At 40.5% G+C, this 22,926-nt stretch overlaps 1 protein-coding gene across 1 annotated transcript; it reads right to left on the bottom strand.

The window, feature by feature from the left end:
• Positions 1–5,846: 5,846 nt before the first annotated feature.
• LOC109153770 lies at positions 5,847–6,932 on the bottom strand. The gene has a single exon (XM_019301634.1). The coding sequence runs from the start codon at positions 6,930–6,932 to the stop codon at positions 5,847–5,849; it is 1,086 nt and encodes a 361-aa protein (XP_019157179.1).
• Positions 6,933–22,926: the final 15,994 nt, after the last annotated feature.

The raw sequence follows: 22,926 nt of genomic DNA, 5'->3' as shown, positions 1-22,926 counted from the left end.
TTCAAAACTTCGGCCCAGAAGAGAGGTTCAAAGCAGGGATGGTAACAAAGGAGAGAGGTAACTAATGGGAAAGAAGACTCATAAGAAGAGATGCGGTTCAACGGAAAAGATTAGAGTGAAGGGTTTGGGTTCAAAAACTCAAGGACCACGTTACATAGGAGTAGGATCAAAGTCATCAAAGTTGAAACTTAGGAAATAAGGTTGCCACCTTGCACAGAATCGTTAGAAGTGGGGAATACAAGAACGAGGTTCGATTCAAAGGGGAAGATCAAGGTGAGAGTTTAGGTTCAACAATTTGAGGACCATGTTGATTAAGAAGAAGAGAATTGTAAACAAGGTTACAACTTAGGGAGTAAGTAATCAAAACGAGGTTTAAGGAAGTTGAAAAGAATTTCCCCACGGAGGGTATCCGATTTAAACTCAAGGGTAGCGATAACTAGGAAGGGAATTAAGATTCTCAAAGTCACAACTCAGGAAAGATGAGGTCGTAACCTTGAACAGAGTCAAATCAAGAGAGGAACAAGAACGAGGTTTGAAAGAATTGAAAGGATTTCCCAACGAAGGGTACTATATTTAGGCTCAAGAATAGCGTAGGTTAGGAAGGAAATCAAGATTTTCAAGATTACAACTTAGGAAAACGAGGTTGTCATCTTGTATAGAATCAAATTAAGAAGGAAACGAGAATGACGCTCGAAGAGATAGGAAAGATTTCTCGGAAAGAGGCAATTGGTTTGACAAGAAGAGGATAGAAAGACGGCTTAAAGAAGGTTAATGATTCTCGACTTCAGGCTACTTCTTCGACTTAACACTTCAATCACTGCACTATTGACGAACTGAAGGCTCTCTACTTTGACTCGGACGTGGCTTAACTCTTAGACCTGCCAGATTCTTCAAAAGCAGATGTCACCGCCGTCTTGCAGAAGATGATTTAGAAAGAAAACAAGAACAAGGTTCGGAAGAAACAGACTACTTGGCAAAAAGGGTGATTGGGTTTGTCTATAGGAAATAAGAGATTTACGAGGGTCAAGGCTCTCAAACAAGCTAACACCCGAAGCTAACATGCCGGAAAGGCACAAAGACGAAAGAAGGTGCAACTAAAGGGTACAAGAGCTTACTTCAACGGTTCCCACTTGCATCTGCCTCACGACTGTGGGTCTTGCTTTGCCGAGGTCCCGACTTCGTACACAGGTCCTGGTTGTTACTTCCACTTAGCCCATCGTTGCTTCCACTTCGATGCTTACTTCCCAACCGGGGTCTCACACTACCAACTGGTTTTGAGTCCGCTGAAGTCTTCCTCTTAAACCTGCACTCGAAGGACTGGTGACCTTTCTTGCCACAAGCAAAGCACTCTATCGGTTTCCCAAGACAGTCCACGCCGGGGTGGTCATTTCCACACTTCTTGCAAACGGAGTGCCTTCCCTTAGCCTCGATCTTCCGGATTGGTTTGGGAGCCTTACCTCTCTTAGAGTCGTCTCTTTGCAGGCTTCTTGTAGATCCAACACTAGTAGCCATCAAACTCCTAACCACAGGTGAAACTCTTTCGTCAAGCTTCTTCTTACGGTTCTCCCGGATTCCTTTTTGAACTTGCTGAACTCGGTAGGGGTCGGCTGCACAAAGGTAGGCCTCCTTGACACGAGCAGGATAGAACTGTTCACGTAACTTAACCTTCAGGTCCTCCCAACTGAACTCCGGATCTTGTCTACAAGTTGGTCTTTCAAGCATCCACCACGAATCCGCTTCTTGCCTAAGGTAGAACGTAGCTAACTCCACCTGGCGATCCTCCGGGCAAATCACAGCTTCGAAGATCTTGTCAAACATCCGGGTCCACTCGTCCAGCACTGCGGGATCTTCTTCACCGGCGAAGATCGGGGGACGGAGATTTGCGACTTGGCGTACTATGTCCCGATTCCCATTCTGAAGAGGGTCGTTGTTGAGGAGGGCGTTGCTCAACGTCTGGGTGATCTACGTCAGATGATGGAGGCTTTGAGGTAACTGTTCACTGGTGACTGTTTCTGAAGACCTTGCACGACGTCTCGATGGTGCCATCCCCGACTTCTACAACAACAGCACGATAACGGGAGGAAACTTAGGACCCGCACCCTTACCTGGTGCCTTAACTAAAGAGAACCAAAGCTAAAAGGAAAACAAAGCATAGACAAACACAACGGGAAACCGTAAAAGAACTCACAACCTCACCGCGCGTCCTAAAGTCCTAAGCCTAAACACTTAGATTCTTATGGTCATCTTAAGGTCTCAAACCACACTTAGCCACTTAGAAGTCTAGACTTTATCAACCTAGGCTCTGATACCAACTGTAACACCCCCTAATTTCCATGCTAATTAAAGCCTTAAACATGCAGATATCTAAACAAAACATCAAACACAGCGGAAGACTGAAAAGGATTATATAAACTGGAAACGAAAGGGGTGCTATGCCACGCTCACCCAGAGGTGAATGCACAGGCTAACATCAGCATAAACCACAATCTAAAATCCATACATGTCCAAAGTACTATAGTCTATCATTGGCACACAGGCCATAATAACAAAACATGGGAACTACACTAGCAGGTTCTAGACCGCGCTCACGTCTATACATCACCTGAAAGAAACACATAAAAGATGGGACGACGCCCGGTCAGCGAATAATGCTGGTAACCCACCAATACATGTGAAATATCATACATAGATAGGCTATACCTATGTAAAATCATTTCGAAACGGAATATACATATATATGTTCAAAACCAAGAGCAAAAGTCAACACAAGACTCTAAGCACTCTCAATAAGAATAGGGAACACATCCCAAGACCACACGAGGTACAACAACTCACAAGAACAGCTCAAGGTATAATCTACCATCACACAGTAGATTAACACCCGACATGCATAACACAAAAGAATAAGGACACAACAATTGGCAACACATTGCCTTTGTGACTACATACGTCACAACAAGAGATACTCACAACAACGGCTACACAAGCCTTCGTGACATCACCCATCACGAATTGATATGTCTTCCTTATGCCCGGTTCCAACCTTATGGCTACCCCCAACCTTATGTCTAGTTCCAACCATTACCTCCAGGACCCCTGTACAACCAAGTCCAACCTTTTCCCTCCTGGGACCGTCGTCCCCCACCAACGACCACCAACAAGACCACCAATTCATAGTACACAAGGTACCGATCACACACACGGCAACACATGCCACCCAAGAAATACGTGAACCTTACACAAAGGCCACAAACTCCATAATCGCGTCAAGGCCACCACGAGGACCATTGCCGTACCTTTGTGATTAAGGCCCCATAAACCAAAATCGTGCAAACCAGGTACAGCCTCACACACACCACACCTCAACATGAATCAATCAACGGATCACAACGAAGATATGAAACCATACTCAATCAAGGAATTGATCACAGTCCAACAACAACGATGATTAACACAAGTCATCATCAACAATATGAAGGTACAAACAACACACACGCTAGCATTTAAACACCGAACTAGCATGCTTATCAAACGGGTAAACCAAACGTAGTTCCGAAGAACACACAAGACTCATCACGGTTCAACGAAACACAATGCTGAACAGTTAGCACGACTCAAGACACCAACACCTACATAGATTCCTACCATATAGTTCTAGACATACGAAACATCAAGAAGATGCTCAAATAGTTCCACAAAAGAACATCGGGAAATCAAAAGACCAAATACCGAGTCAAAAGAATCACGGGGAACAAATCCCCAAACAACACCATCATGTTCCTCGCAGGTGGACCCACGGGTAGACCCCCACCCGTGGTTCCGCCCGCGGGTACACACCCACAAGCCATATGTTCCCCGCGGGTGGGGCGGCGTGTAGGCCACTGCCCGCCGTTCCGCCCGCGGGTACACTCCTGTACCCAAAATAATCCCTTCGGGGATTTTCAACACCAAGCTTAAATTCAAGTCCAAAATATGCCAAATCTCCCCAAATACAACAAAATAACTTTAATCAAAGGAATAGCCAAGCAATGGCAGACATGAACCCTAAACACAAGCTCTAGATATGCATTTTCACAAGACAATGCATAACCACTCACATTTCATAGCAAAATCACATGTAGAATCCAAGAAATCATCATATAGGTAAGCAAAATAGATTTTGTAGAGCATGGGTTACCTCCTGTAGACAAAAACCTTCACTTAACACTTCTCCAAGCTCCTACTAAGGCTCACTTTCCAAACCCACTTCATGAACACACCAAAAGATCATAAAGATTCTATCTTTAAGAAAAGACACCTTAGAAAACACTAAAAACACAAGATGAACATAGATCTTACCCTCCTAGATGCTCAAAGGTATGAAAGGTAGAATCTTGGAGACAACACTTGAAGATTTGATAAAGCTTCAACTTGACTTGGAAGAAAATCTATCGAACTTTTAAAGAGAAGGGAGAGCTCAAATTTGGGAAGTGTAAGGAGCAAGAATGAGGAGTGTCTACTAGGTTAGCTTGCATTACTAACACAAGGTGAAATGTCATGAATACCCTTACTAAAATGAAGAGGTGTAAGGGAACAAGGGAACTCCTCACAAAGCTTAAGGTACATCCTTGACTTTGGGGTTGACTAGTCAATTACTAGTCTCCGACTATTGAATTTTTAGGAATTTTAGGAATTAAATTACCAATTGGTTTATGATTAATTTCTTAATTAATCCCTTAATTGAATTTGTATTACGGGGTGTCACAACCATCCTCCACCACAACCATGTGACGGTAAAACTCCTTAACCAAACTTGGGTATGTCTCGACCCTGATGACGAGAAACCCATCTAACAACCCTTGGTATCTAAGCATATCCAACAAAGAACTAGAGAAAGATTCTGGGTCGAAAGCTTTAACGAGATAATGGGTATCCACTCATTCTACCTTTCTTGCCAAACTTGATCTTCTTGGCATGATTAAGAGATGACCCAAAGCTCAACCAAAGGAACCCAAACTTTCCTCTTCTTTTTCTTCCTTCTTCTCGCTGCTCTATCTCTCTCTCGTTGTTCTCTCTCTCTCTCTCTCTCTCTTGCGACGGCCCGGCGACGGCGAGGAACTCCGACGGATGGCGGCTCCAGCAGGCAATGGTGGTGGCGGCTTGGTCTTCGACGGCAACGGGGACCGGCGGGTGGCAGGTGGTGGCGACGGGTTGATGAAGGGGGTGGTCTCGGCTGACTCACGGGTAGGGATAGGGGAAAGAAAAAGAAAATTGGGATTTAGGGATTTCGGGAGAAATTGGGAAAAGGAGATGATTTAATTTGGGGATTTGGGTAAAGTGGAAATTTATGGTTTAGATAGAATTAAAATTGGATAGGTTTCAAGAAATATATTTAGCTCAAGTGGTTAAAGGGTTGGGTTGGCAAATTGCACACCCGAGTTTGAAACTCAAGGTTTGCGAATAAAAGTCTACTTGTTTTTTAGGCTTCGCAAAAAGGATTTTATGGATTTTTCTATTCGAATAATGCTTGGAGAAGTTTGTGACTCACAAGAAGGAAAGGTTGCAATTAATACATGTGCAAAGATGATGGAATTAACTCAAGCATGACTGTTTTTCGAATAATGCTTGGAGAAGTTTGTGACTCACAAGAAGGAAAGGTTGCAATTAATACATGTGCAAAGATGATGGAATTAACTCAAGCATGACTGTTTTAGAGGTAAACAACTATCTCTACGAAAGGCTTAAACTTAAAACTAAAAGAATCATTCATATGACAAGGATACAAGGCAACTCAAACAGTCAACAAATCAAATAGTCAACGAAGGAAACAAGACAACACACCATGGCAACAAGAAACAAGATGCGTTCTAAAGACAAGGGTAGGCTAGGAAAGGGTTACCTGCTAACTCCTCCTCAACTAAGCCCTCGGCCTCCGCCTGCGAACGCCCCATCAAGAAGACTCTTCTCAACGGTCTGGCCCCGGATGCTCCACGACTCGAGCTACCTTTCATGCTGCTCCTCCGGATCCTGGGCACCGCCCTTTGATTGACTTGCTGAGGGCACTCGGCGATCTTGTGTCCCTTCTCTCCACAACGGAAACATCTTGACACGAAGCCATTGCAACTCTGTCCTGCATGCACCTTCCCAAATATACGGCAAGCAAACGTCTTGACTTGATTTCCATGCTCCACTTTATTTGATCCTTGGGTTGGAGGCAATGTATTCTTGGCTTGGAAGCTCGGCTTGGGCCTCTTGAAGTTGGAAGAACCTCCACTCTCGGTCCTCTTTCTTGCAAGCTCATAAGACCCTCGCTGCAGCTGCTGAACACGATACAAATCCGCAGCACTCAGGTATGCTTCCTTCAAGGAGCTCGGACTACTCACGGTTAGGGCCTTTCGTGCCCCGTAGTTCAAACCAGCTACGAACTTCTCAACTTTGGCGAGCTCAAGAAACTTCTTGTGGTACTCAACCACCGATGAAGATCCTTGTTGAAGATGAAGGAATTCCTCGTACATCACGGCTCGCACATATGCCGGATAAAACCTCTCACGCATCCGATCCTTCAGGGAAAACCAATCAAAGCCAGGCTCCTCAAGGCAAGCTGGGCTCTCGTGCACCCACCACAAGTCGGCCTCGTGGCTGAAGTAGAACGTCGCAAGCTCTACTCTTCGCTCCTCTGGGCATCCAACAACCGAAAAGATCTTACCAAACGTCCTTACCCACTCTTCGAGAACAACGGGGTCTTCCTCGCCCGCGAACGTCGGAGGTCTATGGCTCGACACAAGACGCCCTATATCCCTATGCCCGGCAGGCTGCGGAGGTGGCACGGGATGGTTGTTGTGCAACAAGGCCTCACTAAGGGTGTCCATAGTCTGCGTCAGCTGGTGTAGGTTCTGGGCAAGCTGTTCGTTCGTCGGGGTCTCCGGTGTACGTGCACGCTGACGGGGAGGCATCGCAACACTGTTACCAACAAAACAACAAGCAAGCAAACAACTATAAACAACACTCAGCTCACCGCGCATCCTAAGAATCCTAAGCCTAAACACTTAGATTCTTATGGTTACCTTAAGGTCTCAAACCACACTTAGCCACTTAGAAGTCTAGACTCTAACATCCTAGGCTCAAACCTAGGCTTTGATACCAACTGTAACACCCCCGATTTCCATACTAATTTAAAGCTTAATCATGTAGATAATCTAACCATAAAAGCATACACATCAGAAGACTTAAACATGAAATAGATGGAAAACGTAGAGTGTTATGCCACGTCCACACAACGGTGAATGCATAGGCGAAAACATCTGCAACATAATTTGTCTATTCAAGAATAAGGTCAACAACAAAAGTCTAAAGTCTAACAACGGCACACAGGCCAAAACCATCACAAGGTTCAAGGGAATCTACACTATCTGTCTCTAGACCGCGCTCTCGTCTACTCAGCACCTGAAAGAAACACATGAATATATGGGACGACGCCCGGTCAGCGAGTGATGCTGGTAACCCACCAATACATGTGAAATATCATATGTAGATAGTTTATATATACAAAATCATTTGCGAAACGGGATATAGTATATATAAGTTCAAATCCAAGAGTAGAAGTCAAACACAAGACTCTATTCACTCAAAACAAAGATACGGGAAAACATCCCAATACAACAAGAAGCAATAACGACTCATAAGAATGGCTCAAGGTGTATTCTACCATCTCTTAGTAGAATAACACCCGACATGCATAATTCAAGAGAATAAGGACACACACATTGGCAACACATGCCTTTGTGACAACACATGTCACAAATAGAGAAATACACAACAATGGCAACACATGCCTTCGTGACATCACCCATCATGAATTGATATGCCTTCCTTATGCCCGGTTCTAACCTTATTGCTACCCCCAACCTTATATCTAGTTCCAACCTTTACCTCCAGGACCCCTGTACACCAAGTCCAACCTTATTCCCCCAGGGACCGTCGCCCCCCCTCCAACAACCCTCCAACAAAACCACCGATTTCATAGTACACGAGGGTACCGATCACACATGGAAACACATGCCTTGGTAACACAAGTTACCCCAAAACAAATACGTGAACCTTACACAAAGGTCACAAACTCCATAATCGTGTCATGGCCACCACGAGGACCACTGTCGTACCTTGGTGACTAATGTCCCATACCATTAATCGTGCAATCCAGGTACAGCCACACACACCACACCACAATAGGAATCAATCAACGGATCACAACGAAGATATGAAACCATACTCAACAAGGAAAGGATCACAATCCGACTCCAACGATGATTAACACAAGTCATCATCCACGATAGGAAAGGACAAACAACTCACACGCTAGCATTTAAACACCGAACTAGCATGCTTATCAAACGGGAAAACCAAACATAGTTCCGAAGAACACACAAGACTCATCACGGTTCAACGAATCACAAGGCTGAACACTTAGCATGATTCAAGACACCAAAACCTACATGGAATCCTACCATATAGTTCTAGACATACGAAACATCAAAAAGACACTCAAATAGTTCCACAAAAGAACATCGGGAAGTCGGAAGACCAAATAACGAGTCAAAAGAATCACGGGGAACAAATCCCCAACCAACCACATAACGTACCCCGCGGGTGGGGCCACGGGTGGACCACCACCCGTGGTTCCACCAGCGGGAACCATTTTCCCACGAGTGTGTACCCTGCGGGTGGGGCGGCGGGTGGTGCATTACCCGCCGTTTCGCCCTCGGGTACATCATCTGTACCAAAATAATCCCTTCGGGGATTTTCAACTCCAAGCTCAAATTCAAGTCCAAAACATGCAAAATCTCACCAAATACAACAAATTGACTTGAATCAAAGGAATAGCCAAGCAATGGCATACATGAACCCTAATAACAAGCTCTAGATATGCATTTTCACAAGACAATGCATCAACACTCACATTTCATAGCAAAATCACATGTAGAATCAAATAATCATCATATAGGTAAGCAAAATAGATTTTGTAGAGCATGGGTTACCTCTTGAAGACTCAACTTTCACTTTAAACACTTCACAAAGCTCCTAACAAAGTCCCATCTCCACACGCACTTCAAAAACACACCAAAAGATCATAAATATTTCACCTTTAGAAAAAGATACCTTAGAAAACACTAAAAACACAAAAGGAGCTTAGATCTTACCCTCCTAGATGCTCAAGAATTGGAAAGGTGGAATCTTAGAGACAAACTTGGAAGATTTTGATAGCCCTAGATTTAGCTTGGAGAGAAAGCTAACTAGCTTTTTAGAGAGAAGGAAGAGCTTATGATTTTGGAGAGTGTTTGGGAAGAAATGAAATGTGTCTCTTAGGTTAGCTTGGAATACCATTACAAGGAAAATGTCTTCTTTACCCTTACTAAGATGAAAAATGTAAGGGAACATGGGAACTATTCACAAAGCTTTAGGCACAACACTTGACTTTGGGTTGACTAATCAATTACTAGTCCCCGACTATTGAATTTTCAGGAAATTAAGGAATTAAAATTACTAATTTGATTAGGATTAATTACTTAATTAATCTCTTAATTGGATTTGGATTACGGGGTGTCACAATGCGTTCATTGGTGGACCTTTCGTCCTGGGCTTCTACGTTTCCCATTCTTTGTACGGGTTCAGGCTGGCTAGGCTCGCTTTCTTCTTCATGCTCCTCCTGTTCTTCACTTTCTTGCATTGCTCGTCTCATTTTCTTGTTTGAGATCTCCAACTGATCAACCAACACTCTTCGTTCTTCCGGGGATTTCAGGCAAACCACCTCGAAGGTGATGTACTGTCCCTCTCCGACATGGTAGATGTCATTGCGGCAGAGGTTTTGGGCATTGAAAACCATTCCACTCATGGGTCTGGCTTCAGTCCGGCTTAGGTCCACTCCCTTTCTTTCTATGATCCAACTTAGGATCATCCCATACGGTAAGCTGAGCCAGTTGCTAGATTTACAGAATTCCTTGTGTTCCAACATAAGGGCGGGTAAGTTGAACTTGACCTTATGCTTAAGGAAATATGCAAAGGTGCATTCCAGGGAACACATTCCCACAAGGCCCGTACCCGCGAGTGGGGCGACGGGTGGTGCCCCACCCGCCGTTCCGCCCGCGGGTACATGTCCTGTACCACAACAATGCACTTCGCGGATTTTTCATCTCCAACTCAAATTCAAGTCCAAAACATGCCAAATCTCATCAAACACAACAAAATGACTTGAATCAAAGGAAATACCAAGCAATGGGACAAAATAACCCTAAACACAAGCTCTAGATATGCATTTTCACAAGATCATGCATCAACACTCACATTTCATAGCAAAACACATGTAAAATCCAAGAAATCACATATAGGTAAGAAAAATAGGTTTTGTAGAGCATGTGTTACCTCTTGTAGACTAAAAGACTTCACTTTACACCTTAACAAGCCCTTCTCAAGGCTCACCTTCCAAACCCACTTCAAGAACAAACCAAAAGATCATAAAGATCCTACCTTTAAGAAAAGACACCTAAGATGAAACCAAAAACACAAGATGGACTTAGATCTTACCCTCCTAGATGCCCAAATAGGTGAAAGGTTGAATCTTGGAAGCAACTCTTGAAGTCTTGGCAAGGTCTCAACTTGGCTTGGAAGAAACGCTACTCACCTTTTTAGAGAGAAGGTAGAGCTAGATTTTTAGAAAGTGTAAGGGATAGAATGAAGATGTCTACTAAGTTAGGTTACAATACTAACACAATGTGTAAGGTCAAGAATGCCCTTACTAACATTAGGAAATGTAAGGAACAAGGGAACTCCCTTCAAAGCTCAAGGTACAACTTTGACTTTGGAGTTGACTAGTCAAATACTAGTCCTCAAGTATTGAATTTCAGGATTTTAGGAATTAATTCCTCAATTGAAATAGGATTAATTATTCAATTAATCCATTAATTGAATTTGGATTTTTGGGGTGTCACACATAGGCTAAGGACCGAGTCAGGCATGCTGTGTAACTGGGCTTGGTGTTCAAAGATTGCGACAAGTGCTGGGAGGGGGATTGTTGGGCGTCAGCCGGGTTGGCCGAGTTCAGCCCCTGCTCGATTCGAGATGTGGCGTTGTGGCTTACCATGGAGGGATGTGGTTAAATGGTTAATGTCCACCTACTTATCACCAATTGGTTTTAAGTAGGATATGACAACCAAGTACCATAGAACTTTGCGATCCCGGGGTGGGTGACCCCTTTGTAAGTAAGCATAGTGCAACGCTGAGATCCAACAAATTCTCAAACGTTGCTACGTTGCTATTAGAGGTTGACTTCAATGAGTGTTGGAGTGTTTAATCGCACATATCTTGCAGGTTGACTTTAATGAGAGTTGGCGTGTTTAGCTTCTCAACATTTTGGTTTGGTCAACAAAGCAGAATGTTTTGAGTATATTCATGGTTTGTTATTTATTATTTATTTATTATAATAGGTTTTTGATATTTTTTTATATTTTTGTTTTAGGATAATGGCTATTGATAAAACTTGGATGGAAATTTTTGATAGATCATTGCCACAGTATGAAAAGGAGTTAAGGACTTTCTTGAATTTGCATATAAAAATCTTGATAAAGGGAGAGATGTTCTATGTCCATATGTTTTAGCTTCTCAAGCTGAGCAGGTTTACTATGTAAGCGATATTAAGGATCCTAATTGGCAAGTTGTTATCAAGAGAAAGCCCCGTGATTTCTATGATCTCCCTGATGATGATGTAGGAGATGAACCATGTCAGGAAAATGAAAATTTCGGCTTTACCATTCAAGATTCTAATTTGGAAGATAATAATGATATGGTATTGCATAGGCTGATTTGGATATTGCAACTATTGAAGTAAACTCATCAAATGTTCATACAATGAGTATCGAAGAAGATGAAACTAATAGTGATGGAGATGCTTTTATTAATGATGATGATGAGATTCCAACGGCGGAAGATGAGGAAGGTGGTGGTGATGATGATGATGATGATGATTGAGTACTATATAACTTTGTATTATAACTTTTGAATTTCTTACTTTTTATATTTTGAGTTTGAATGGTTAATTTTAATAAATCATTTTGAAATATATGGTTGGTACTAAACATATACATGTTTATTTCCAAAAAAAAAAAAAAAAAAAAAAAAAGAAATTGATATGGCAAATTAGTAAAATAAGTGATAGTGAACTTATCTGTCACATAAGAACGTTTGAAAACGAGTGATTATAAAATGTATTTTCACAATTACATTCATTTCACACAATATCCATCTATTTAACTATAGTAGTGACGAAGTCATTCAAACAACTAATTACTCGTCACAATTATCATAAATTTGTGACAAAAAAAAATCAACATAATTCTGTTACGGAATTATAGAGCATCTCAAATATTTGTAACAATTTCATCACAAAAAATGACAATATTAGTGACAACATTATTTTTTTATCACAATTGTTTCTCATTTCTAATGGTACTAACCAATTGTATTTTTATTGACAGAAAATGTTGTCACGAATTTTATCAACAAGAGTGACCAACAACTATTTGTCACAAAAAGTACAAAAATTTGTGTCAACATTATATTTTCTCACAATTACATTCGTTCCCGCCTTAATTATAATGCCGCCAAAATAAACATACATTTAGTGACAACACATGTTACGACACTATTATCCTATATATAATAAAGCTATATGGTCTTGTGAAAATTGAATGTTGCATTTATTTTTCACAAGACCATATGGCTTTAAGATGTGAAAGTCTTGTGAAAATTAAATGGACTTTAAGATGTGAAAATTACTTTAAGATGTGAAAATTAAATGTTGCATTTAATTTTCACAAGACCATATGGCTTTATATTAAGATGTGAAAATTAAATGTTGCATTTAATTTTCACAAGACCATATGGCTTTAAGAAGCATGCATGCAACCCCAAAGTCCATAAGTTTGAAATTAATATATAGCATAGCTATGTGGCTTAATATTTAAGATTGTTGATGTGCATATTGAGGACTACGGAGACAAAGATGCGTTATTCGTGGATTCATCGGATACTATCCAACAACACTCTCCAACTTAATTGACGTGAAGTAGGCTTAGTAACATTAAGATTATATTCCCGAATTATTAGTTCTCATCTTTTATTGATTACACACTTAATTGATAGTATTTGGAAGAAAAAAAAAAATCAATGTTCTAACTAAGATTGTGATTTTGGTCTTTAAAGGTCAATTGTATGTTGCTACATCTAGAGTTAGAAATCTAAAAGGTCTAAAAAATTTGATCCGTGGTGACTCTAAAATTGTAATTCAATTACTATTGTAGTTTACTAAGTTCTTAAAAATGTATAATATTAAATACTATGTACTAAATTTTTAATATAGTTTAAGATTTGTAGTAATCACCCACCTTAAATATTATTTTAATTGCAAATATATTTATGTTCATAATTTTATCATAGGAATTCACACATAATAATTATTAAATAACAAAAATTTTATATATGAATAAATCTTATATAGTGTATATTTTTATAACATATTTTTCGTGCATCGCACGGGACAAATACTAGTTCTAATAATAGTGAAAACTTATTCATAACAAATACTTGTCACAATTACCATATTATATGTGACCAAAAAAAAGTTATCACAATTACACCATACAATAGTGTCGAATTATTTTTTTGGTCACAAAAAGAATATTATTTATGACTAAATTACAAAGTGTCACAAAAGATTTGTCACTAAATATCTTTATTCTTGTAGTGGATTCGTTTTCAAGAAATTAAATCATTTTCGAATAAAATATTTTCTGCATTTCAAAACAGACTCTAAAACTCCTTCACAAAAATGATCAAAAGTGGAAAAAAAAATTGTCTACTATATAGACAATTTTTATAATTGTACACTAATAATGGGAATGCCACAAAACTTGTGGGTTCAAAAGTGACAAAAACTCTTTCCACTTATTATCATTGATATTTACTCCCTTCGTCCCAATTTACTTGTATGGTCGGTAAATGATGCTTGATTGAATTAATTTTGATTTAATTTTTTATAATGTTAAATTTAGTATTAGTATATAAAATTTATATATTTAAAAATTACATTAAATGTATTATTAAACAAAAAAAAATAAATTTAAAAATAATTAAAATTACAAAAGAAAATAGGCTATGAAGAAAGAGTTGATTTGACCAATGAATTGTAAACGGAACTGACAAAAAAGAATAGATGGAGTACTTTTTATCACTTTTAGTCCTTAATTTTAAAAATATTTCACTCTTTAATTCGAAATACTTTGAATTTGTGTAAATTATTTTACCAAATTTTGCATTATTGCATTTGAGAGTATTTTAATAAACTTTTTTTAATGATGAGAACTAAATGGAAAATAATCATTTTAGCAACAACAATTATCAAATCTCAAAATAAAAATTATATTGCTCCTACTTGTAACGTTAAACCTAGCTCAAATTAAGAATATAATATAGAGTAAATACCACCTATGGTCCTTCGAGTTTGGTGGCATCACCATCAATGGTCCCTAACTTCCGTAATTACCATCCGTCATTCTCCGAGTTGTCAAAAGTTACCTTCTAGCGTCCTTCCGTTACGGAAGTTAGGGACCATTGATGGCGATGCCACCAAACTCGAGGGACCATAGGTGGTATTTACTCATATAATATAATATGGATATATATCAAGCAGCCAATTAAATCGGTGAATAATGCAGTAGTGGTTGTTAAGATGGGACTAAATGGATGGGTACAATTTGTGTATGTTTGTCATATGGTGTAGCCATGGGCATAGAGCCATAGACATAGAAGCATACCCAACAAACACCTTAAATGGGATTGAATTACTATGAAAGCAGACAAGACACAGAAAGCAAAGGAGGAAAGAGACATGTCCACCAGTGCTGTCAAACTCCCTAAAGCAAAGAAACAACTGTCCGGGTCGGGCCTACCCATCTATAATGTCCTCGTGTGGATTGGGCCCGTAACAGCTCACTAGCTGTGTCACCGGCAAATTATTGTGTGGATCATGATCCACACAGTGTTTTGTGAACAATATTAAAAAAAATACATTTTTCATATATTAAAATTACATTATCCGTGTACTGAATGTATATTATATAAAATAATATATTTTTTTTAAATACAATGTACATTTTTATATACTAAAAGTACATTATTTATGTACTGAATGTAAATTATTTAATATTATGGTCCACACAATAATGATCGAGTGTCACCTTGCGGTTCAACCTCAAAAATAGTACTTGTACTCACAAAAGTATATAAAGATGAGCGTTATTTGCATTGAAAAAAAAAATGTTTAAATTGGTCATCCAACGGAACATGAAAATGCAATCAGGTAATTAAACTACTCAAATTATGTGCAATTAGATCTCTCAAGTAACCTAATATATATATATATATATATATATATATATATATATATATATATATATATATATATATATATATATATATATATATGTTCAATTGTACTAATTAGCAGGTTGGTCCCCTCCTCAACAAATTATCTCGTATATTCAATTGTACTAATTAGCAGGTTGGTCCCTTCCTCAACAAATTATCTCGTGGGATTAGTAAATTGAACATATTTCTTTTATTATCTTTTTAAATTAAACATATTTTTTTATTGGATGATTAATGATAAAAAGAATATGTTTAGTTTTAAAAAGATAATAAAAAGAATATGTTTAATTCAATAATCCACACATATGCTACCGTTGCACAATAATTACACATTTATGAACGTTTTACCTCGTATTAAATTATATACTATTGTACTCTCATTTTACTCTAATGTGATTGGTAAGGATTAAGGAATGGCCACATTTTTTTTCTTTTCTTTCCCCAGACAGCGAATCAATGTCGGCAAAGTGATGTTAGTAATATTCTCTTTGAGTACATTTAGCATTGTATTTCAAGTAAATCCGATTAGTTATTAGTTTTTTTTTTAAACACTTCATTTTTACAAGGTAATATCTATTCTATATTTTTTCTTTTTTTTCAGCCCACCATTGAAGTTTGATCATGTGACCACCTATTGTAATGATAATAAAAGTGCCCATCACACTACATGGTAATTGGCAATTATTAGTTCTTACCAAAAGGCTGAACCCCAACCCTAATTAAGGGCCCCCCACACCCTGGCCCGACAGAGTATCTGGAAGGATGTAAATCATGGTAACTCAACTGAACATGAACCGCAGAGGCTAGACCTTTACTTAGTGTGCACAAGGAGCCCCCTCACTTTGAGAGATTGCTCCCACACTGCCGCTGGTGAAACTCGATCCCTGGTCATTCTTTCCGACTTTCACCTCTATTAGTTTAGATATATAGCTTTACGTTGTATTCAAATAAAATTTTATTCATACTCCACCTAAAACTCAAATTCTTCATTACTATAATCATAAACAAAGTTAATTTTATTTTTTTGTCCTAGATTTATAGGTGTTTGTCAACTTTTAATCTTTATTTTTAAAACATCACACTTTGCTCCTAGTATTATTGTGGGTTTGTAGCATGATCATTTTTTGTCCTTTATCAACAAAACCGTTTAAATGGTGTCAAATACATTTCGGTCTATTCAATTCTAAGTTTGAATTCCTTTTCCTTTTTTTTTCTTTTTTTTTTTTTTGGTTCTAGATTTATTTATCATTTCACTTTGAGTATTTTTTTTTTCAGAACATCCTCATTGGTCCTAGCATTATTGTGTGATGATCTTTTTATGTCCTACGCCAATAAATATCTTTAAATGACATTAAAATGATGTTATTTTTTTAAGAAGAAAGATTAATTCTTTGAATCATGAGTAAGAATGTTTACAAGGAAAGATGGAGGAGTATCTAGCCACTCCCCGCAACCTGACACAGAAAAGGCCTCCCCAGCAACAGAGTGGGCGGCACAATTCGCAGATCGCCTAACATAACAGAATTTAACATCATCAATATCCATTGCTAAATTCCTAACATCATCAACTAAGAAACCAAAAGCTGAATTAAAAGATGGCGCTCTAATAGCATTATAAACAACTTGACAATCCATTTCAACATCCACGGTACCCATACCTGTATTCTTCAGCCAACTCAAAGCCTCTCGAATGCACAAAATTTCAGCTTCTTTCACCATATATACCCCAGGCGTTAACATGTTCTTGGCGGCCAGAAAATTCCCAACATCATCCCGCAAAACCCAGCCAAAACCCATCATTCCACTACCTTCTCTTAGGACGGCATCTGTGTTTAGTTTGAGTCTGCCAGGAGTAGGCCTGGTCCATGTTTCTACATGTGTGAGAGCTGGTTGGCAAGTAACCGGCTCATTCGCGCTCCTCCAATTATCCAGAAAAAGCAAAGCCCTTTGAACCACTGTGTTCAGATCAATAACCACCCCCTTCCACACGCTGTCATTTCTACTACACTAGATACCCCACACTACCATTATAAAGTTAGGCAACTGATCAGCATTTACTGAATTCAAAACCCAAAAGAACCAATCATCCACAAGCTTACCTATATAGGCACTGACATGCGGCATTCCCATTCTACTCCAAAAGCGCGCTACTTCAGAGCAAAAAGCAAACAGATGAAGACCAGTCTCTTCAGCACCCCTGCACATATGACAATTCAAAGAGCATGCAACATTCTTAGACAACAGATTATCACGTGTTCGCAAAAAAAATGACGCCAACTACCAGCTAAAATTCTTCACCTTAGGCGGGATATGCAGTCCCCATACTTTCGACCACGGGTGGTCATCCGCAGCTGCCATAGTAAGTTGCTTATAACAGGACTTAACCGTATAAGCTCCCTTCTGATCCCAATGCCATACCCACTGATCCCGAGGCTTACGTATGCTGAGAGGAATATTCAAAATCAAATTAGCATCGCGTGTATTAAAGATGTCATTTACACAACCCACATCCCAACCAGTACCTTGCATGTTCATAAGTGATGCTACCGGGGCTCCATACACTGACTGATGCAAGTCCGATTCCACATACGGATTTTCATCAACTGGCAACCAAGGATCCGAGCCAATAACAATGTCCTTCCCATCTCCAACCGCCCTCCTACATCCGTTGATCAGACAACTCTTAACCTCAAACATACCCCTCCAAATATAAGAAGGGTTATTCCCTTCTGTTGCTTCAAAATAATCACAATGTGGGTAGTACCGTGCCTTAAACACCCGAGCAACCAGACTCGTTGGCCTAGTGATTAGCCTCTAGGCCTGCTTCCCGAGAAGAGCCTTATTCATCTCATGAAGACGACGAAAACCCATCCCACCAACAGCCTTTGGTTTACACAAGCCTTCCCAGGTGCGCCATTTAATCCCACGACCATCCCCAACACTGCCTGTCCACCAATATTGGTTCATAATGTTCTGTATGTCACGACAAAGACCAAGGGGTAACAAGAATACTGTCATAGCATAAGCCGGCATCGCCTATATCACATTCTTAAGAAGTACTTCCCGTCCCGCCCTAGACAGGTACTTAGAAATCCAAGAACGAATCCGTGCCAAAATCCGTTCATTCAGAAAGCCCAGGATGGCCTTCTTCCTTTTGCCTACCAGCGATGGAAAACCCAGGTACCTCCCACTAGTATTCCCTTCCTCCACACCCAGGATATCCAAAACTTCATCTCGCACATTTTGCGGCACATTCGCACTAAAACAGATAGCTGACTTATCATAATTAATATGTTGGCCAGAATCCTTGGCATAAGTATCCAACACATACCTCATTTGTATACTCTCTTCCACGTCTGCCCGATGAAACAGGAAGCAATCATCGGCAAAAAGCAGATGAGAAATAGTTTGGTGTTCCCCTTGCAACACTTACCCCATGCAAAAGTCCTGCGGACATCTTCCTCTCTATCAAGGCACTCAACCCCTCCACTACAAATAAGAACAAGTAGGGGGATAGCGGATCTCCTTGACGGAGTCCCCTACCCGGGATAATCGGCCCCACCTGTCATTGGTCATGCAGAATGTGATTGTGTACCGATGTGACTGTTTCTAGCATAATCTCAACCCACCGGCTACTGAACCCCATCTTAAGCATGACCGCCTGTAGAAACTGCCACTCTACCCGGTCATAGGTTTTTGACATATCAAGCTTCAAAGCCACTAGCCCCTTACGACCCTTGGTCTTACGCTTCAAATGATGGTGCACTTCAGCAGCCAACATGATGTTGTCCGTGATCAACCGTCCTGGAATGAAAGCACTCTGCGCATGTGATATTAGATTCTGCAGGAGGGACTTTAAGCGGTTAGCACACACCTTCGCCGCAATTTTGTACACGACATTACACAACGCAATTGGACGTAAGTCCATCATTGACTCCGGATTAGCCTTCTTAGGGATCAACACAATTACAGTATCATTTTCCTTATGTGGTAACGTGGCTAATTCCAGGAAATTCCTGCAAAAACCAGTAACTTCCCCTCCTATAATGTCCCAGAAATACTGAAAGAACCCTGGTCCAAATCCGTCTGGTCCTGGGGACATATCCGGATGCATCTGAAAGACTGCCACACGCACCTCCTCCATGCTCAGTGGCCGTAACAGCCACGCGTTATCACGCTCAGTAACCTTTTCACTAATTGCTTCAACCACCTCCTGCATATCCCCATAGTCCGGCGCAAACAGGTTATTAAAATAGCTCAACATTACAGTATCCAAACCTGATTCCTCCTGAACCCAGTCTCCATTCTCATCCCGAAGCCTCTTGATATTATTCCTCCTCCTTCTCGCTTTCACCAAATTGTGAAAGAACTTACTGTTAGTGTCCCCGCCTTGGTACCAATGCTCTTTGGCCCACTGTCTCCAGTATATGTGTTGTTGCTCAAGTAAAAACAGCAACTCCTTTTTCCACTGTGGCATACTCCCGCATACCTGGCTCATCCCGGCGAGTTAACAACCCTTCCAACCGACGCTTATTATGCTCAATTTTTCGTTGAAAATCTTTATTATAACTATGCCCCCATCGCGAAATATCACGAGCACATACCTCCACTCTGTCCAACGTGTCCAGGCCCACTGTCCGGTTCCAACTATGTGCGACAATTTCCCTGCAAGCCTCCTCCCTTAACCACATATTATCAAAACAAAATCTAGCCCTCTTCCGCACCCGTGGTAGTGCTACGGGTGTTAAAACAAGAGGTAGATGATCACTATACAGAGTAGGCAAAGACTGCGCCCGTGCCCCCTCAAACAAGTTAAGCCAACTCTCACTCGCTAGAATCCGGTCCAACTTCTCCTCTATCATTCAGCTAGTCCCACGCGACTTCACCCAGGTGAACTGGTGACCACTGAACGGGACATCCTGCAGGCCACAATCTGCGATCGCCTCCTTAAACCCATTGATGAGCCACTCCGGATGGGGTGCCCACCCAAACTTCTCGGACTAATCCATTAGATCGTTGTAGTCCCCCATAACCAGCAATGGCAAAGTAGATCGTGCTGATAGGGTACGCAACAACTGCCATGCTTCCCTTCTGCAATGCCTCTCTGGGAACCCATAATAACCTGTGAACCGCCAACAAGGACTGCCCACATCCATTCTCACCTCCGTGTCCACATGATTAAAGGAGTAGCCAAATAGTTTCAACTCCACACTATTAGACCATAGCAAAGCTAAGCCACCCCTGTGTCCCACAGCATCAACCGTAAAAGCACAATCGAAACCCAACTACACCCAGGCATCCTCTATTCGGTGCTTATCCACAAATGTCTCAATAAGAAAAAGCACACTCGGCCTCTTAGTGCGAACCAGGTCCGCCAACACCTGAATTTCCGTCAGGTTGCCAAGCCCCCGGCAATTCCAAGACATGAGACTCATGATTCTTGGCGGGCCTGCGCCGCAAGACCCGCCTCCAATCCATTTTTTGACAGACTTGATGCACATTCCATGCGTTCATTCCCTACAGCTGCACTACTTTCCCCTTCATCTAACCTTCTCTTCTTCGACTCCCCCACCACAACACCAGGGATCACCACTCCGGTTCCCTCCGCATTCCCACTGGACACTCCCCGAGAAGCCGGACCAGACCCCGACTGCCCGCTCCATCCACCAGGTACCTCTGCCGAGTCACACATCATGGCCGGACACTTCCACAACCTGAGCTCAGCAGTAGCTTCGGGAGGTATCCAACACTGGTTTTGTGTTGGCACCCCTCGTCGCGAACCGGCTCTCAACCAAACCCCATACGGTTTTTCCGCCATTGGATCACCACGCTGAAGCGCCAACCTGCAGTGTTTATCCCCATGCCCAATCATGCCACACAAAAAACAAAAGGTCGATAGCCATTCATACCGAAAATCAATCGCAGACCAACTACCCGCATCCCGCTTCAACTTCATCTGCTTCTTCAATGGTTTCTGCACATCCAAAGAGACCCTAACCCGAAAGAAGGCCCTCATTGAGCCATCGAAGTTTCGTTCATCTGTTTTCACAACCTCCCCCAGAAACGAGCCTATAGCCACAATCATAGACTCCGAACGGAAACCCACTAATAAGGAGTGTATTTGTACCCAAAATTCTGCATGGGTTAGCGGCACTGTTTCCGGGTCTTCGCCCGGAGGCACTTTCTTCATGATGAGCAGACTCTGCTCGTATGCCCATGGCCCCTAACTCAAAATTCGATCCAATTCCCCCTCATGATAAAATCGGAAACGATACTTACGTGGCTGAAGCTCTCACATGTTAACTCCCATAGCAGCCTGCCATACACCTGCCATGGTATCTTGAAAGAAAGCAAACCGTATGGTGCAATTAGTTACGAGTCTACCAACCGCATAGAAAGTGTCATCGACCTATGCCTGGTCTGCTATAACAGTCGGTACATGAACTGTGAAATCCTCGTCATCCACATCGGCTAGCGTGAGGTTGGCGCACTGCTGGGCAATTTCATTAGTCTCCATGCCGTGTAGCTTCTACAGTATCGACGGTGTTACGCGTTGAAACGCCGTAGACACGGCAGTTTTGTCAAGAAAAGACAATAAACCCTAGACGGCTCGCAAAAGTAGCGAGAGAGAGGAGGATCCTTTTTTAGATATTCCTGCATTTATATTTTTAAAAATGATGTTATTAACCACTCAAAATCCTCATTTTTCTTCTTGGTAATAGAACATTACAAATGTTCTACATCTTCAAAAAAAAAAAAAAAATTACGCTAATCATAGACTCATTGATATCATGAATAATTCATAATTCAATGAATGTATGTTCAGTGTATATGATTTTTTGAAAATGTATAGCCTTTGTATTGTTCTATTACCAAGAAGGAAAAAAAAAAACATAAAAAAAAAAACATAAAAAAAAAAGAGGATTTTGAGTAGTTAATAAATTTATTTTTAATGCCATTTACACAAGACGTAGGATAAAAAATGGTCATGTTACAATAATGCTAGGATGGATCAATATGAATGTTCTGAAAAAAAAAGTAAAAAAATTAAAATAAAAAACTAAAAGTGGAATGACACATAAATTTAGGACAAAAAATGAAAAGGAATTAACACTTAGAACATAATAAATCGAAATATCATTATATTTAATGTCATTTAAATAGTTTTGTTGACAAATGACTAAAAATGGTTATGTCACAATAATATTAGGACGAACGACGAATGTCAGGAAAAAAAAAATCTAGAAGTGAACTAACACGTATAAATCTCATAAACATGTGTTTCCTGAGTTTCACTCAAATATTTGTTTGTTTATAATCTTTAATTGTAGTTTGATGAATAAGTGTAGAGTTAATACCATCTGAGGTCCTCCGAGTATAGTGATTTTACCACGTTTAGTTCTAAACTTTCAAATTGACCATATGTGGTCCTTCGACTTTCAAATATAACCATTCTTGGTCTAAGTTAACCAC

The sequence above is a fragment of the Ipomoea nil genome, unplaced genomic scaffold (assembly GCF_001879475.1).
Source record: "Ipomoea nil cultivar Tokyo-kokei standard unplaced genomic scaffold, Asagao_1.1 scaffold2537, whole genome shotgun sequence".
Lineage (NCBI taxonomy): Eukaryota > Viridiplantae > Streptophyta > Magnoliopsida > Solanales > Convolvulaceae > Ipomoea > Ipomoea nil.
This window is presented reverse-complemented; position numbering and strand designations above follow the sequence as displayed.

Bases quoted from the DNA above. Each gene is read 5' to 3' on its own strand.
- LOC109153770 (XM_019301634.1), bottom strand. From the start codon at position 6,932: ATGCCTCCCCGTCAGCGTGCACGTACACCGGAGACCCCGACGAACGAA.